Below are 15,924 nucleotides of genomic sequence, written 5' to 3' on the forward strand. Positions count from 1 at the left end.
CTTTCAGACCATACAATGCAATCACAGAATATAACAGCACCCTGCATTCATCTCTGATGCCTTGTTTGTTCAATCAGGAATTCTCGCTTATTAAATAAGCGCAAACAGTAACGGACTGTATCACACACAATGCATGAAATCAAATGGACCACAGAAAAACACTGGATAACAGGTCCACATTACACGATCCCATCCTCATATTCAGTTAGTTTTGCCAACATTAGTCCAACTGCCAGGTTGCACAGGTTCCTGTCCGTGTGAAATGCCTCTCCCCTTTGCACCCACTTCCATTTCACAACTCTGACCTTTTAACTTGGCAGACATATCACAGAGATGAAGATGGTGTCAAATTCCAGCAATGTGACACACAGAACAGAGAATGTCACCAGGCTAGTTCTACCCGAGTGCCACTCACCGGGACTGCCGCTCCATGCTCTCCACCCTGAGCGCCTCCCATCGAGCATTCAGCAGGGTCATCTGTTCCTGAATCTCAAACTCTTCTTCATCCGACAGAGTGCCTTGTGTGATCAGCTGATTTCCAGCCTGCAGGACGCTGCCCACGCTGCTCTGGTGTGCGGTCAGCTCCATCATAAAAGCCTAACAAGTGTGCAGACGTAATGATGAAATTGCCCCTAGGTAACTGTTGTAAGTCAATTTTAGAAGGAAAAAAAAAGACATCTAGCAAGTACATCATGTTGATTGGTGAATGGGCTGCTAACTCGAGATATTACTAGTGCGCAACTGAAATATCAATGCCTCGAAGAAAGTAGCCTAGTAGAGGAACAATCAAGTACTCTTGGATGCAATGTTTGTAAGAAATAAGCACCGGCATAAGTTAACAGAAAAATATATCAAGGAGAACGAGGCTATCATACTTGCTTCTTAAAATGTATAATATTTGTTTCCTAAAAGTGCTGCTGCTGCTACTAAGAGATCATGAACGTGAAATTAGGAACAAATATAATAAAGAAAAATACCGTATTCATGTAAGAATAATTGCTTATGGGATATTATTATTCTTTTGGATCCAAAATAGTATATAAGATGTGTCAAGAACTTTTCTACCTATACGAAAACTTAACCAAGCCAGGCACAGTGGCAAGCCTATAATCCTAGTTACTTGGGAGATGGAGATCTGGGATTCTGGTTCAAGGACAGTCCAGGCAAAGGAAAGTTAAGGAGACTCTATCTCAGCCAACGGCTGGGCATGGTGGCATGCATCTGTCATACCTAGCAAAAAAAAAATGGGGAGGCAAAAACAGGAAGACCACATCCCAGTCTGGCTCGGGCAAAAAGCAAAACCCTACCTTGACAACAGCCAATGCAACAAGTAGCTGGTGGTGTATTTGGAGTGACAAGAGTACCCACCTAGTAAGCGCAAAGCCCTGAGTTCAATCCCCAATACCACTTCTACCACATCCACCACCACCACACAAAGAACTGCATAGCTATTCTCCACATATTCAAAAATCACTACCCTGCAATATAACACAATCTTCAAAATAGCAAGCAACACTCATTACATAAAATTATATGGGAACCCTGGGTATGACATTTGCTTAATAACATATAAAAAATGAAAATAATCACTTCCTGGAAAACACTCAAGATCAAAAAAAAGATTTGCTATTTTCATTAGTCATTCTCTTCCTCCGTATGGTAATACACTTGACAAATGGGCAGAGCTGAGCACTGATTTCTGTCAGTGGTTCTATAAAATACCCACGTTACCAGAGGATTAACATCTGAAATCTGACTGTGATGCACTGAATCACCAACAACAATTTCCTAACAAAGCCCTCTTTGAACATCACAACTAAAATACTTCATGACCTTTTGGCAGATAGAGTTCAAAACAACAACCACAACCACCAAAAATGCAAGTGAAAACCCTTGCTGAAGGTAAGGAGCCTACAGCTCACAGATCGGGGCTGCTAGATCTCGCTCATCCACGACAGATATTTACTTCATGGGTGGCAAACTGGTCTTTGACCTCTTCTACATCGTCGGAAATGTCATCCTGCTCCTGGAAAGTGTCCTCAGCAGACAAGAGCCAGGTGAGCACTTCTTCCAGGGCTATCTGATAGCTGTCCAGATCCATGTCCACCTCAGTGACCGTGCGGGGGTTCTCGGCTAGGGGACTGGTGGAGTGCTCCCCCACCAGCGGTGTGTCCTATAAAAACAGAACCAACTGTCACCAAGATGCAAGGTGCAGATCAAGAACACGCGGTGTGTACCACCACCTCATGTTCTCAGGACAAGAGATACAGGGAAAGAATTGGGAGTGTTTATTCCATACACGCGGACAGCAACATCATTTCAGCCTCAGAGATTCTGACAGAGCTGGAGAGAGAAGGAACACAAATGAATTGCTGAACAAAAAGACACAACTCTCTGCCAAGCTAGGAATCTGTGCTGTCACCAAGGACTGTCATCTGAAAGTACCCAGGGTGAAAGCAGCGAGAGGATTTCACAGAGGAGCGGAAATGTGTTGGATCTTGAACAATGGATGTAATTTACAGAAAGAAAGAGAGACCAGCACTCTGCTTTGACCCCTGCTTAAAATGGTCTCACTGAATCTGACATGCATTTTGCCATTGCATTCTTTTTAATATTTTTTTATTATCTTTAAGGACCTGTACAAAGGAGATGCCATTCAATAAAGCAGTTTATGAATACAGTGCATCTTAATCGATGTCACCCCTTTCCACATTCTCATCCATCCCTTGCCAACCTCCCCCCTTCCCTTACTTACCTTAATTTGAGGTTTTATGTATTGATTTTACTGCCATTTAACAAAGAAGTCCATGTGTACAATGCATCTTGAGCTGTGTCAGCCTTCAACACATTCACCCCCCTTCGATCCACCACTTCCCTTATAGTTCTCAATTCTGTGGTGTATACAATGAATTATTGCTTGCATCCTCCCCCCATCCCCTTCATTTTTCTACCCTTTGGCATCACCCACATCTCTTTGCAGTACCCATTCGCTGGTCCTTATTTTGTTGGGCTTTGACTTAGTCTTTTTAAAGAATGATACTACCAGTGCTCTCCACAGCGAGTTCGTTTGTAACCCCTTGCTTACCACCCTGTGTGTTTAGCCACATATACAACCTGAGGTACTTAGTGCTTTGGTTTTAGTACATTTTCTTTTTTGAGAAAACGGTCCCTAGGTCAATTACTTCTTTTCTCTCTCTCTCTCTCTCTCTCTCTCTCTCTCTCTCTCTCTCTCTCTCTCTCTCTCTCTCTCTCTCTCTCTCTCTTCCTTCCTTTCTTCCTCTTTTCCTTTCTTGCTTTCTCATGGAATGCTCACGGAATAGACCTCTCTCAGACTCTTTTCAAGCAGCTGAGTTTTTATTTGGATATTTCCATGCACAAACCACACCTATTGTGTCTCTTGCTCTTCTGTTCCTGATCAGAGCAAAGCTCCTTTAAAACCTGCCTACACTCTCCACCTCCAACTCTCACCCTACAAGCTGTAAACAGAACTTTTCACGTGTATATAAGTGAACTGACAACCATAAAAGACATGTTCACATGTCTTAATTGCTCAAGTCTATCAACAGACCCTTTCACTCTGACTCGTTTTCCCCAGAACCCCACTGCAAGGATGACAAATCCTTCTTTACATTTAGGATAGCTAGGATTACAGGTGTAAGCCACTAGGCCTGGGAAAAATGGGAAAAATACTTATTAGTGGCCCAAAAGACAAAAAAAAAAAAAAAAAAGAGGAGTATCTAGGACAAAAACCTAAGACTGACAGGAGCAAAATCACCTTGAGCACCTGACAAGGGTGTCAAAGATGGCAGCCAGGGCATGAGAGAGTGGTGGCCTGATTCACGTCATGCAAAAGCATGGTTAATAGCCCAAGACCCTAAATCCACCCCAGGTATGTGAAGTAATGTATTTCCTTCTGAATAACGTTAGTTACGACTTTCTATTGACATACATGTGACATACTTTCTATTGACATACAGCAGGCTAACTGAAAAATAGCATCTAAAAGTCATATGCATGGAAAACTCAAGATACGCCACCCCCTCCCCCCCACACACACACATTCCATGGAAATATTGTGCTCTGGGCCCTGTGAGAAAAGAAATGTGGCAGGTGTCAAACACTGTCACATAAATGCGCAGTACCTGTATATGAATGTCTTCCTCCTCACACTCTCTCTTGTACTTCCTTGGGAGAGTCTCAACCTCACGGATGGCATCTATGCTGATTTGCTGAGGTAGCACCTCAAACAATGACGTTAAATACATGATTATCGATTTCTTGTCAGGAAGCTGCACAGCAATATCTAAAAATGGAAGAAAGTAAGAAGCAACTTAAATTAAATGTCCAAAATATGTGAACGCTTCAATATTAGGTTATAATATAGGTCTCCTTCTTAACAATAAACAATACCTAATGAATCTCTGTAATACCATGTTACAGTAAATTGCTGTGTCACATCATATATTATGAGAAAAGTTGGAGAAGACTGTTTACTTTTTTCATTCAGTATCCATTTCTTAAAAAGCTTACCTGAGCTAACCAGGATCCAGTATCTCATACCTATATTCCCAGCTACTCAGGAGGCTGAGATCTGAGGTTGCAGTTTGAGGTAAAAAAAAGTCTGTAAGACTTATCTCCAATAAACTACCAAAAAGCCAGAAGTGGAGCTGTGGCTCAAGAGCTGGAGCACTAGTTGGATATAAAAAAGCTCAAGGACAGTGCCAAGGCCCTTTGTTTAAGCCCAGGACTGGCACACACAAAAATGAATCTTACCTAAGCCAAACACAGCAGAACATATTTATAATCCCAACACTTGGGAGGCTGAGGCAGGGTTATTATTTGAGGACCGCTTGAGGTAACTAATGAGACACAATCTCAGACAAAACAACAACAAAAAACCTTCTGAAAAAGTTTCCTCAGTGATAGCATGGCCTAGCATGCATGAAGCTCTGGGTTTGATCCCTAGTCTTCCAAGAAAAACAAAATCTCAAAGACGAAGTAGAAATATTATAGCACAAAATAATGGTACAAGCCAAGCACAAGCCACTCATGCCTGTAATCTTAGACAACGCAAGAGGCTGAACGTAGTAGGACAGAGGCTCCAGCTCAGCCCTGTCTGAAACGTCTGAAAGACCCTATCTCAAAAACAACCAGCAAAAAATAGGGCTGGACATGCAGGTACAAGGGAGAGAGCATCTGCCTAGCAAGTATGGGGCCTTGAGTTCAAAATCCAGTGCAAAAAAATTTTTTAATAACTTTAATCAATGAATAGACCTTATTTACAGTACAAAAGTAAGTCTAGAATTCAACCTTATAACACAAGTCATACATAATATACATAATTCTAAACCAAACCCTGAATTGCTTGCTAATAAAGTATTGTTCTAAAACACAAATCTCAGTTGATACATATGATTATACAATGAAGTAACTGAATTTCTGTCTAAAAGATCCTACAGATGGCTAAATACAAAAGCACTCAAATATTGTTTGCAACAAACAGCTTGCACCTACATGTCAAAAGGGAAAAAGCCAATTCCTATAATGCATTCTAGAAGAGAAAAGCAATACCGCCTTCATGAATTTGAAACAGCAATGCAAAAATCAAGTTCCCAAGGAAAGGGTGAGCAATACCTTCAGGATCTAACAGCTTTTCAATTCCCAAATACATCTGGGCTTGGCTGAAAGCATGTTCAAGTCTCTCAATAGGGGACATTTGGACAACTCTGTCCCAGCTGAAGAGATCAGGTCTGAAATCAATAGGCAAACAAAATTTAATGAAGAAAGAATGTGCTGGAACCAAGGTAGGAATTGATACCATCTAATAGATTCCAAGTTGGGATTCTTTTGTGAGGTTTGTCCTTACGTGAAATATTTTTATATTCCAAAAGTTGGTCAAACATATATTATTTGAAAAGTAATTGAAAACCATAAAAATAAGAGGGACCACATTGTAAGATTCTTATATTAAACACGCTGACTCAGATTTCTGGGGTAGGCATTATAACCTCTGACTATATTTCCCAAAACAGTAAAATAAAAAAGACAGGGAGACTCTATTCAAACGAAAAAAAGAAAGGAAAAAAATACAGGAAGACTAAGGGAAATACTCTAACTCTTAGCATACACTAAGTGGTAAAAATGAACCTAAATAAACACATCAATTATCCCAATCAATGTGAACAGAATAAAATCTCCAATTAAAGATCAGTGGGCTGGAGATGTGACCCCAGCAAATCAGGAGCTGAGGCAGGAGGATCGCAAGTTCAAGGCCAGTCTGGTTTTCTCCCTTTCTCTGTCCTGCAAAAAAAAAGACCAAGACTAACAGAATTTTTTAAAAAAAAATCCAGCTCTAATTAGAAGATAATGCTAAAACAAAGGTCCCAGGAGGGTTTCTCTTATTTATCCCCCTGCAAAGTACTATGACCTAGAGTTTTATTTCCATCTTAATTTCTTTTCATCCCACCCCTTAATATTATGATGGCTTTGACTGGAAGTTGGTCATTTTCTCTGCGCTGTGTTCTTGCATCTGAGACTTACCCACCTTCTGGGACTGAGTGCCTTCCTTAGTCCTGATTGTACCATTTCCTCCCTAACTTAATCACCCATTGCTCCACCACTCAGGCCACTGTAGCCACCCATATATGTAAGGTTCCTCCTTCCCTTTGCCTTCTGCTAGCTACCAGTTCTATATACAATCTATGTACTCAGTTCTTTATTAATGTTGGCCTCCCTCTAGAAGAACACAAGACCCAAGAATTTATTTTTTGGGGTATGATGTGGAAAAGATCAACTTCACTTCTTACATAGAGATAACCAATTATCCAAGACCATCTGTTAATCTGCACCATCAACTCAGTTGTTTATCAGATTTTCTTATATAATGGAGCTATTCTTTAACTCTTTATTCAGTCAGGATGAACTATCTGAAACTATGGTTTTAAATATCACAGAGAGTCAAATATGACTAGGCGTGGTAGTAGACACCTGAAATCCCAAAAGTCAGGAAGCTAACTCAATATATCCCAACTTGGGATATATTAAAAAAAAAAAAAAAACACCTCTGTCCAATAATACCAAACCAAAAGAACAATTAAGTAGTGGCAATTCTGTATGGTTCAGTCTAGGTGGTATTACTGTACTTATTTATTGTGCTGAATAGTCTTAATATAGCTTCGGAGTTTAGTTTCTTCTTAGAAAGTATTTCAGTAAACTGAATATTTTTGGACCTTTGGTTTTTTATATACAAACCAGAGTCTGTTTCTAAGCTTCCTAAGAAGATCATGTGTCTATTTTCAGTAGTGAATATAGAGCTTTGCTTTACAGAGCTTTGCTTTTGCTATAGGAATAAAAGTTGACACAGTCCTTTGTACTCACTGCTAATTAAGGCTGAAGAACGAGTGGGACTGAACTATGCGAAATATTTTACAGCTTAACTTATACATATGTAGGAGAAATTGTGGACATCGCACTGTGGCATTTAAATTGTAAAGAAATATTTGGCGGTCGTTGGTCTCTATATGTCTGTCTTTCACGTTTTGGTAAAAGAGTGCAGAGAGGAGCGCGGAGGTGACGGGTAGGGACTTTGAGGAAGAGGAGCAGAGGAAGGACAGGAAGAAGATGGGTATTTGCACAGCCCTGCATCCTCTCCCCTTCTGCCCTGAGGAAAGTCTCACTTATGTTGGTGGAGCACAGCATTGAAGGCGAGCCCATCGGTCCAGCTGGTGGTGAAGTTGAGGACGTTGACTTGGCTATAGGGCCTGGTTGTCTGCCGCACCCAGCTCAGCAGGATTTTCTCGCTGTTGGTCTGCTGCAGGTCTGACATGATGTCCTTCATGACATCTTTCACCTAGTCAAGAGACACCACTGTACTGTAACCCCTCCCCGGCACTCCAACCATGAGACACACTGCCTGAACACTCTTCACACATGAGCATCTTCCCCTATGACGAAAACCCAACCTCTATTTTCTACAAAATGGGAATGGAAGGAAGCACTCTTGACTGACAACCAAAAATCAAAAGATGAAATAAAGTTCCTTATAGTAGTATATCGTTACATTATATTATTATATTTTAGCAGTATAGATACCAGTATAATTATATCCAAGGACTTGTTATTTCCTGTTATTCTAAACTAATTCTATACATTTTAAGGTAGCTCTAAGAAAATGTAGACAGACCTACAGGCTACATCCAAAAACATTATCAAGATGAATAATTACAAGGAAAAGATAATAAACCTATTATAAAAGGTCATGAGACACTCACTAATAAATATAAATGAGTGGAGGGGAGAAGAAAGGGTAGAAGGGAAGGAAAGAGAAAAAGAGAGAAAAGGAAGTTCTACGCTACAAATAGAACATTGGTTTTAAAAAAATGTGGAAGGAGGGCCAGGCACAGTAACTCATGCCTGTAATACCAACTACTCTGAAGTGGAGATCAGGAGGAGTGCAGTTTGAGGCCAACCCAAAAGAGACAATAGCCAATTCACACGGAGGGATATTCTGCAAAGCAAGTGGCAAGTCTTCAAAAGTGCCCATATGGTAAACTGTTCCAGATTAAAGACAACCAAAGAGATGTGACAAATGAATATAGCCTGTGAGCTTGAATTTTCTTTTTCTTTTATAAAGGGTATTATTAGGGTAGTGGACAACATGTCCATGAAGCTGGGCACTAGTGGTCTGTGCCTGTAATCCTAACTACTCTGATATCTAAAGTTCAAAACCAGCCTGAGCAGACTGAGCCCTGAGACTCTTATCTCTGAATACCAGCAAACCAACTAGCATTGTTACCCAGTAGACAATATGTTGACAATGTAAGCAGGGACAGGATAGAAAAACTGGGAGAGAGTAAAAAGAGGTGAGACTGTCCAAGGAGAAATGTACTCATTGCCTGACTTACGAAACTGTAACCCCTTTGTGTAATGACAATGCTTAATTTGTAAATTAAAAAACAAAAACAAAAAACTGAAATTAGACATGTTGCTCCAATAAATAAATAAAGCACAAACTGAAAAAGACCAAAAGCAAAAGGCTCAGAGTTCAAGGCCCAGTATCAGTATCAGTAGGCAAAAGAAAAAACCTCTATGAGACATGTAGATTATATTTATTCAGTTATTTTCCTGATTAATCATTATTGATGATTTTTGGCATATGATCACAATAGTAAAATAATCACAAATATTAATATGCATTTCACATTACTATTATATGGCAGGTATGTCAACCAGCTCTAGCTTTTTACAATGTTATGTTTCAGAAAACACAGGGAGTATATTATGGCACCTTAAAGTGAAGAGAGGATATAAAAATATTTAGACAGAAAGAAAGAATGAGCAAAAGGAAACATAGGTGCTTTCCCATGTAAGGAATCTGAAGAAGGACATTTGGGAACTCATTGAACTCTTCTTGTAAACTTTGAGAGAGAGAGAGAGAGAGAGAGAGAGAGAGAGAGAGAGAGAGAGAGAGAGAGAGAGAGAGAGAGAGAGAGAGAGAGAGAGAGAGAGAGAGTGTATGTGTGTGTGTGTGTATGTGTGTGTGTGTGTGTGTGTGTGTGTAAAATCAGTTTTGTCAGATATTGGTAGCTCATGCCTGTAATCCTAGTCACTCAGGAGGCTGAGATCTGAGGATACAATTTGAAGCCAGCCAGGGCAGGAAAGTCCATGAGACTCTTTATCTCTAACTACTAAAAAAGCCCCAAGTGGAGCTGAGGTTCAAGTGGTAGAGCACTAACCTTGAGCAAAACAAGCTCAGGGACAACACCCTGGTCAAGCCCCAGGACTGGCCCACAAAAAAAAATAAGTAGGCCAGTTTTACTAATTGAATATAAGAAAAATGGAGATCATTTTCCCCAGGCCAGGAACCCAGAGCAACTCAGCCCTTTCCACTTCAAATCCTTATGAGCTGAGCTGTGCTCATCCCAATCCACATGCACAGACGTAGCCCCAGGATCTCAGAACAGAGCCTTATCTGACAACGGTGCCTTTGGACACGTCACTGAGGGAGGCTAAACATACTGTCCTTACGACAGGTTCAAGGGCACACACACAGGGACAACGCTGTGTGAAGACACGGGACACCATCACAAGCCATCCGATCCCTGAGTGTTCAACAAGCAGCAGCAGCAGCTGGTGGAGAGGCAGGGACATGCTCCAGTCGGCAGCTCCTAGAGCAGCCGCAACCCTGCTGACACCTGGGCCCAGGTTCTTCCACTAACAGACAATGGGTTTCTGTGGATGAAGCTTATCCATTTGTTGGACTTTGTGATGATGACCCCTAGGAAATGAATACATGAAGAACACACTATCAAGAAGCGATTGGAGATTTTCCCACCTGCCAGTGCAAAATAATGCTCCACAGTAAGCCCAAAGTCAGCTTATGGTTTCCGTCCACGATGTCTGTGCCTCCTATATTCACTAATTCCACCTAGCAAAATAAAAATAAATAAATAAAAATGACTTTTAGGATAATTTCTGCCAAGAATTCCAGGTTTTTGATTTGGAACCTTTGCAAAACTATTTAAATGAGTAGTACGACAGATTTCATTTTAGGGGGATCAGATAAACGGAAATATCAAAAATATATTATTTAGACATGCATCGCTGGTGGCTCACACCTGTAATCCTAGCTACTCAGGAGGCTAATATCTGAGGCTCTCAATATGAAGCCAGCCTGGGCAGGAAAGTCTGTGAGACTCTTAATCTTCCAATTAACCACCAAAATGCTCGAAATGGAGCTGTGTATCAAGTGGTCCAACAGTTCCCTTTAGCAAAAACAATGCTCAGGGGCACTGTCCTGGCCCTGAGTTCAAGCACCAATACCAGCACAAATATGAAATTACATAAGAGAGAGATAGTATATTTATACAATGGATCAATAAAGCCAGCAGAAAGGCACATGACTGTTCATTCAGAGAAGAGGTTTGGACTTCGAAGAAAAACATCTTCAAGAACCAAGGGCAGCCAGTGCACACAGCGGGTACTGAGGGTGGCCGGGCCTCGGGGTCACTTCGGAAGCTTACACTGTTCTGATGCAGAACCTGGAGCACTCTGTTCACGTTATTCAAGGCGTGCACTCTTGTGGAGCCACGTTCTTTTGGCTGGAAAATAAAAGCACAAAAACAAATAAGCCCAGCATCCCACCTAATGCCTGACAAACACAGACCTAGAAATGCCCACAGAACAACAAATAGGTCAGTGCTTGAAGGCACTCAGAACACCAGCCTGGATGCCAGTGCTCACAGAATGCCAAATCCCCAACTGGTATCATCTAAGTGTACTCATTCCCTGACTCCCCTGTGCACTGGTGTCCTCCACGGAGCTTCAAACACCACAAATGGCTGTGTCCTGCCCCACCTCCAAAGATCCTGGCTTGAAAGATCTAGAAGGTGGTGTGAGTTTGGCTTTTTTTTTTGGGGGGGGGGGGGAGACTGTTCTAGTGAGCTGGGCATGGGTGGGCTCAAGACTGTAATCCTAGTTACTCATGAGGCTGAGATCTGAGCATCAGACAGAAAAACTGGAGCGATTCCCTCCTTCACTTAACTCATAAGAAGCTGGAATGGAGACATGGCTCAGGTGATAGAACATCAGTTATGATCAAGTAAGCTGAGCAAGTGTTTTGTGTACACACACACACACACACACACACACACCTGCCATGCCCTGGTGGGTCCAACAGGTAGAGGAGTTTGAGGCCATGCTGTAGGACGAAGCTGTTTCTAATCTAAACTGGCCAGGATATTGAAGGATCAGGAAACCTGTGTTCTTTTATGCCTGCCCAGGGGTGGACACAGAACCAGGGGATCCCCAGGCACTGTTGCAGGCTCCAGGCCAGATTTCCAGAGTCCGATCAGAGGAAGACATCCCCACTGGAGTTACAGTGATCTAGTCAGCTTTCAATTTACCCCACTGACTGACGCGGAAATGTCACTGACCTGCTGAGTCAGCTCGACCAGCAGGGGCCTGGAGGGCAAAGGGGAGAGAGCAGGACCCCAGGCTTCAACAAGCACATCACTCTTCCTAGACCTCATCCTGCCTGGTTGGAAATGTGTGTGCCCACCAGCCACACCCTTCTTACCCACCAGCCACACCCTGGGAGGACAGACTACTGTAAAGCAAGAAAGATGTATTTGATGAAGAAGCAAACACCAGGGCTGGGAAGGTGGCTCAGTGGTAGAGCGCTTGCCTTGCATGCATGAGGCCCTGGGTTTGATTCCTCAGCACCAAGTAAGAAAAAAGAAAAAAGCCGGAAGTGGCGCTGTGGCTCAAGTGGTAGAGAGCTAGCCTTGAGCTGAAGAGCTGAGGGACAGCGCCCAGGCCCAGAGTTCAGGCCCCACGACCGGACCCCCCCCCCAAAAAAATAAAATAAAATAAAACTACAAAAAAAAAAAAAGAAGCAAACACCAATACTGGAATCTTGAAGAAAAGTAGATGCCATAGATTTAACAACTCTTTAAGAAGCAGTTTAAAGAAATTGCCTACCACAGTCCTCTCTTTACCATTTAAAACACTATGCTGATCTATCTAGAACAAATCATGTTAAGTGAGGTAAGCCCAGCTCAGAGGGACAAAGGACCCATGTTTTCTCTCATGCACGAAAGCTAGGTCTAAAATACAACAGGACATGATAAATTATACAGGAATTTGAGCATTCACACACAGTGAGGCCAAAGGAGGATAATCTTAGGGAGGAACACAAAGCGCAATGGCTATGTGCATCTGATCACATAAAATAATATCTATTGAAATGCACTCCAAGAAATAGAAACAAGAGGTTCTTTCTCTGTTGGTGTTTTTGGTTTCTTTTCTTTTTGTCTTATCCATTTATCTGTCTTTGGGAGAATAAGAGGATGTGCATAGAAATGGTGGGACAAAGGGTGAACAAATGCAACAGTGGTACTCACTGGATACTATGTTGAAAATGAACTACACAACTTGTGGGTGGGGACAGGAGGGAAAATCTGGGAGAGTGAGGGTAGGGGTGACATTGTCCAAACAGAAATGTGCTCTCTACCTGACTTATGTAACTATAACCCCTCTGTATATCACCTTTATAATAACAATCAAGAAATGTGTAACACTATGCTTTAAAAATCTATTCCTTTTTTAAAAAAATTAAAACCTGATCAGGCAATAAGCATTTAAGGCAATTTTATCTTTAGTAAAAACAGAAGCCTCAAGAAAGCCTAAATACTGCTCCATCCAGGCTGTATTTCAGCCTTTACACCTCAAATGCCCACAGTGGGTCTTCAAGTAACAGATGACGCCTCTCACCAATGACACTCCTATGAGACCTTCTAGAAGATCCAACAGCTTCCTTCCATCTTTGAGGTCTGTAAACATATCATTGATGGGTGGTTTTCCACTCTGCAATTAAAAAGAAAGAAAAATGAAAAAAAATCCATCTATGCCTACACAGTCAGTAGTTTCATGTTTTCCATTAAAATGTGGATGGGGGCAAGTACAGAAGCAGAGAATTCTGAAGAATAATCAATCTTTTAAGCAGAAAGATATAAATAAGTTCCCTTTTTTTGCTGGTAATGGGATTTGAACTCGGGACCTTCAGCTCACTCAGCTGGTTCTCTACCATGAGTCACATATCCAGTCTTGCCTTTTTTTTTTTTTTTTGGCTGATTTTCCTTTTTTAGATGGAGACTTTATTGCCCAGGCTAGCTTCAAACCATGATCCTTTAGATCTCAGCCTCTTGAATACCTAGAGTTACAGTCATGACCCACTGGTACCCAGGAAAATTGAATTTTTTCAAACAAAGCTGTGGCTATATTAGTACTATGACTTGACTATGATATGTATTCTCAGAGGCCAGCTAAGACTGCACTTCTTACTCTTCTACAACAGGGTGACATCGCTCAGCATTTCCATTTTGGGAGCAAGCCATCCTCAATGTAGTGCCAAGTGTGTATTTCTAGTCACTTATTTAACAATTAAAACATTTTTTGGCTCTGTGTCCAAGTTCAGTCCTGGTCCAGTATGTAGATTGAGAAAACTGCTATAATTCCTAAACTCTTTGTCCCCACCTGGTAAATTCCATCAATTGCACAGGTACACATGTGTGTGTGTGTGTGTGTGTGTGTGTGTGTGTGTGTGTGTGTGCGCGCGCACGCACACACACACACACACACACACACACACAACTTTCCACCACATTCACAAGAGCTGGGCCTTTTCCCAACAATGTGATTGCAAGTCAGAAAATCAGGGAGCCTCAGTTTTAAGCTCAGCTTGACCCTAACTACCTACCTACCTGCCTAGTAAATCCCACTCAGTGACGTCACCTCTTCAGCTACAAGGTACTGGAAAGATCAAATAATACAATGTGTAAAAATGTCCTGAGAACTGTAATGTGAAATGTAATAGAAGTATTACAATCTCCTATCAAGTTGTTGGTGTTGGGACACACAGATTATCTTTACTGATTAGCATAATATGTAGATTTGCATCCGATGGAAGCTAGCTACATCCCAGAGACGTGCAATTATGACATATGGGGAAGGAAGTATTTAATCACTGGATGGGGGCAGGATGCATTTAACAACTCCCCCAAAGAAGAGCAACCAGACATATTCCACATGTAAATGAATTCAAGCATGTGATTTTCCTAGCCCAGTGCTTTAAAGCACGTCGGGTGTTTTTGTGGTTCGGGCTGTAAATAGTCACTCTGGGAAAAGAGTCTGGAAATGTCAGAAGTCATCTTTTAATAAAAATTAAAATGGATTCATCTAAACGGTTAACCTCTTATTTAGATTTTTCTTTAACTCTTTACAAAGACTTAGCTGCACAGACTGTTCTGACAGAGAGAATTACATTTTACTAACTGAACTGGACAAATATTTGGTGAATACCTCCTTTGTGTGTGGCACTGCAGAAATGTCAAGTTCAGGTCCCATTCACAACAGAGAGTTTTCAGTTTTCCAGTAAACACAAAATGGTATAAATGGACAATCTTGAACTTGGGAGGCAGATAAGGCTTGAGTCCCATTTAACTTCCAAAAAAATGTAAAGGCAATCTGATATCAGCCCCGTTGACATGTGCCGCTGCTCTCCTGTGACCTGCTTTGATTTCCCCCAATTCTCCTTCCCTTTCCACCATTATGTCTTTACATGCTCCTAAACGCAGATCTAAACCCACCATTTTAACAAGAAGAGCCAACATTCATTCCTACTGTTTAGATATGATTGCTGCTGGGTTTAAAAGTGTTAGAGCAAGTGGCTCATGCCTGTAATCCTAGCTACTCAGGAGACTGAGATCTGGGGATGGAAGTTCAAAGCCAGTGTGGGGAAAAAAAAAAGGTCAGTGAGACTCTTATCTCCAATTGCCCACCAAAAAGCCATAAGTGACATTGTGGCTCAAGTGGTTGAACACGACTATGGCTTGAGTTCAAGTCCCAGTATTGATACACACACAAAGAGTGTGTGTGTGTGTATCAATTGATACATGCACAAAGAGCGTCAGAGCAAAGAAATAAACTGTCATCATAACCCACAGAAAGAAGAGAGGGGGGTGAGGTGAGCAAGGCCTGTCAACACCCCCGTGGGATGGCAGACTGGAGGGGGCGTGGCGAGGCAGCCACGCTGCGGGCTGGAGATTGGCAGAGCGAAGGTGGCAGCCGGCACACAGCTCCAGCCAAGCCAGGCCATGTGGGAATTGAGGCTCACTGTTGGCAGAACTTCCAGGTTTCCAAAAGAAGCTGAAAATCTGAATTGACATGTGTAATCTCCTGACACTGTATTTGTAATTTCCTAGATCATCCTGCCACACAAATGCATGTATCTACAGGCCTGTCAGGACATAGGGTAACTGACAGCCATGGCTGAGAATTCCAGTAGCATGGGATGAAACAAGCATACAATAATTGAATCGTAAATAATGAATATAAATCTACTGGTGACCCGAGGAGCACACACAG

At 41.8% G+C, this 15,924-nt stretch overlaps 1 protein-coding gene across 7 annotated transcripts in view; it reads right to left on the reverse strand.

Moving 5' to 3' along the window:
- Utrn (utrophin) overlaps positions 1-15,924 on the reverse strand; it is a 427,285-nt gene that overhangs the window by 306,288 nt on the left and 105,073 nt on the right. For all 7 annotated transcript variants that reach the window (XM_070010729.1, XM_070010724.1, XM_070010730.1 and 4 more), the window contains 8 exons: positions 13,273-13,365; positions 11,022-11,099; positions 10,334-10,426; positions 7,677-7,849; positions 5,635-5,750; positions 4,143-4,303; positions 1,967-2,173; positions 416-597 (listed from right to left, as the gene is read on the reverse strand). In XM_070010729.1, the coding sequence (XP_069866830.1) occupies positions 416-597; positions 1,967-2,173; positions 4,143-4,303; positions 5,635-5,750; positions 7,677-7,849; positions 10,334-10,426; positions 11,022-11,099; positions 13,273-13,365 (1,103 nt within the window). The remainder of the gene's footprint in view (positions 1-415; positions 598-1,966; positions 2,174-4,142; positions 4,304-5,634; positions 5,751-7,676; positions 7,850-10,333; positions 10,427-11,021; positions 11,100-13,272; positions 13,366-15,924) is intronic.

The sequence above is a fragment of the Dipodomys merriami genome, unplaced genomic scaffold (assembly GCF_024711535.1).
Source record: "Dipodomys merriami isolate MVZ:Mamm:240054 unplaced genomic scaffold, mDipMer1.0.p SCAF_8, whole genome shotgun sequence".
NCBI classification, from domain to species: Eukaryota; Metazoa; Chordata; class Mammalia; order Rodentia; family Heteromyidae; genus Dipodomys; species Dipodomys merriami.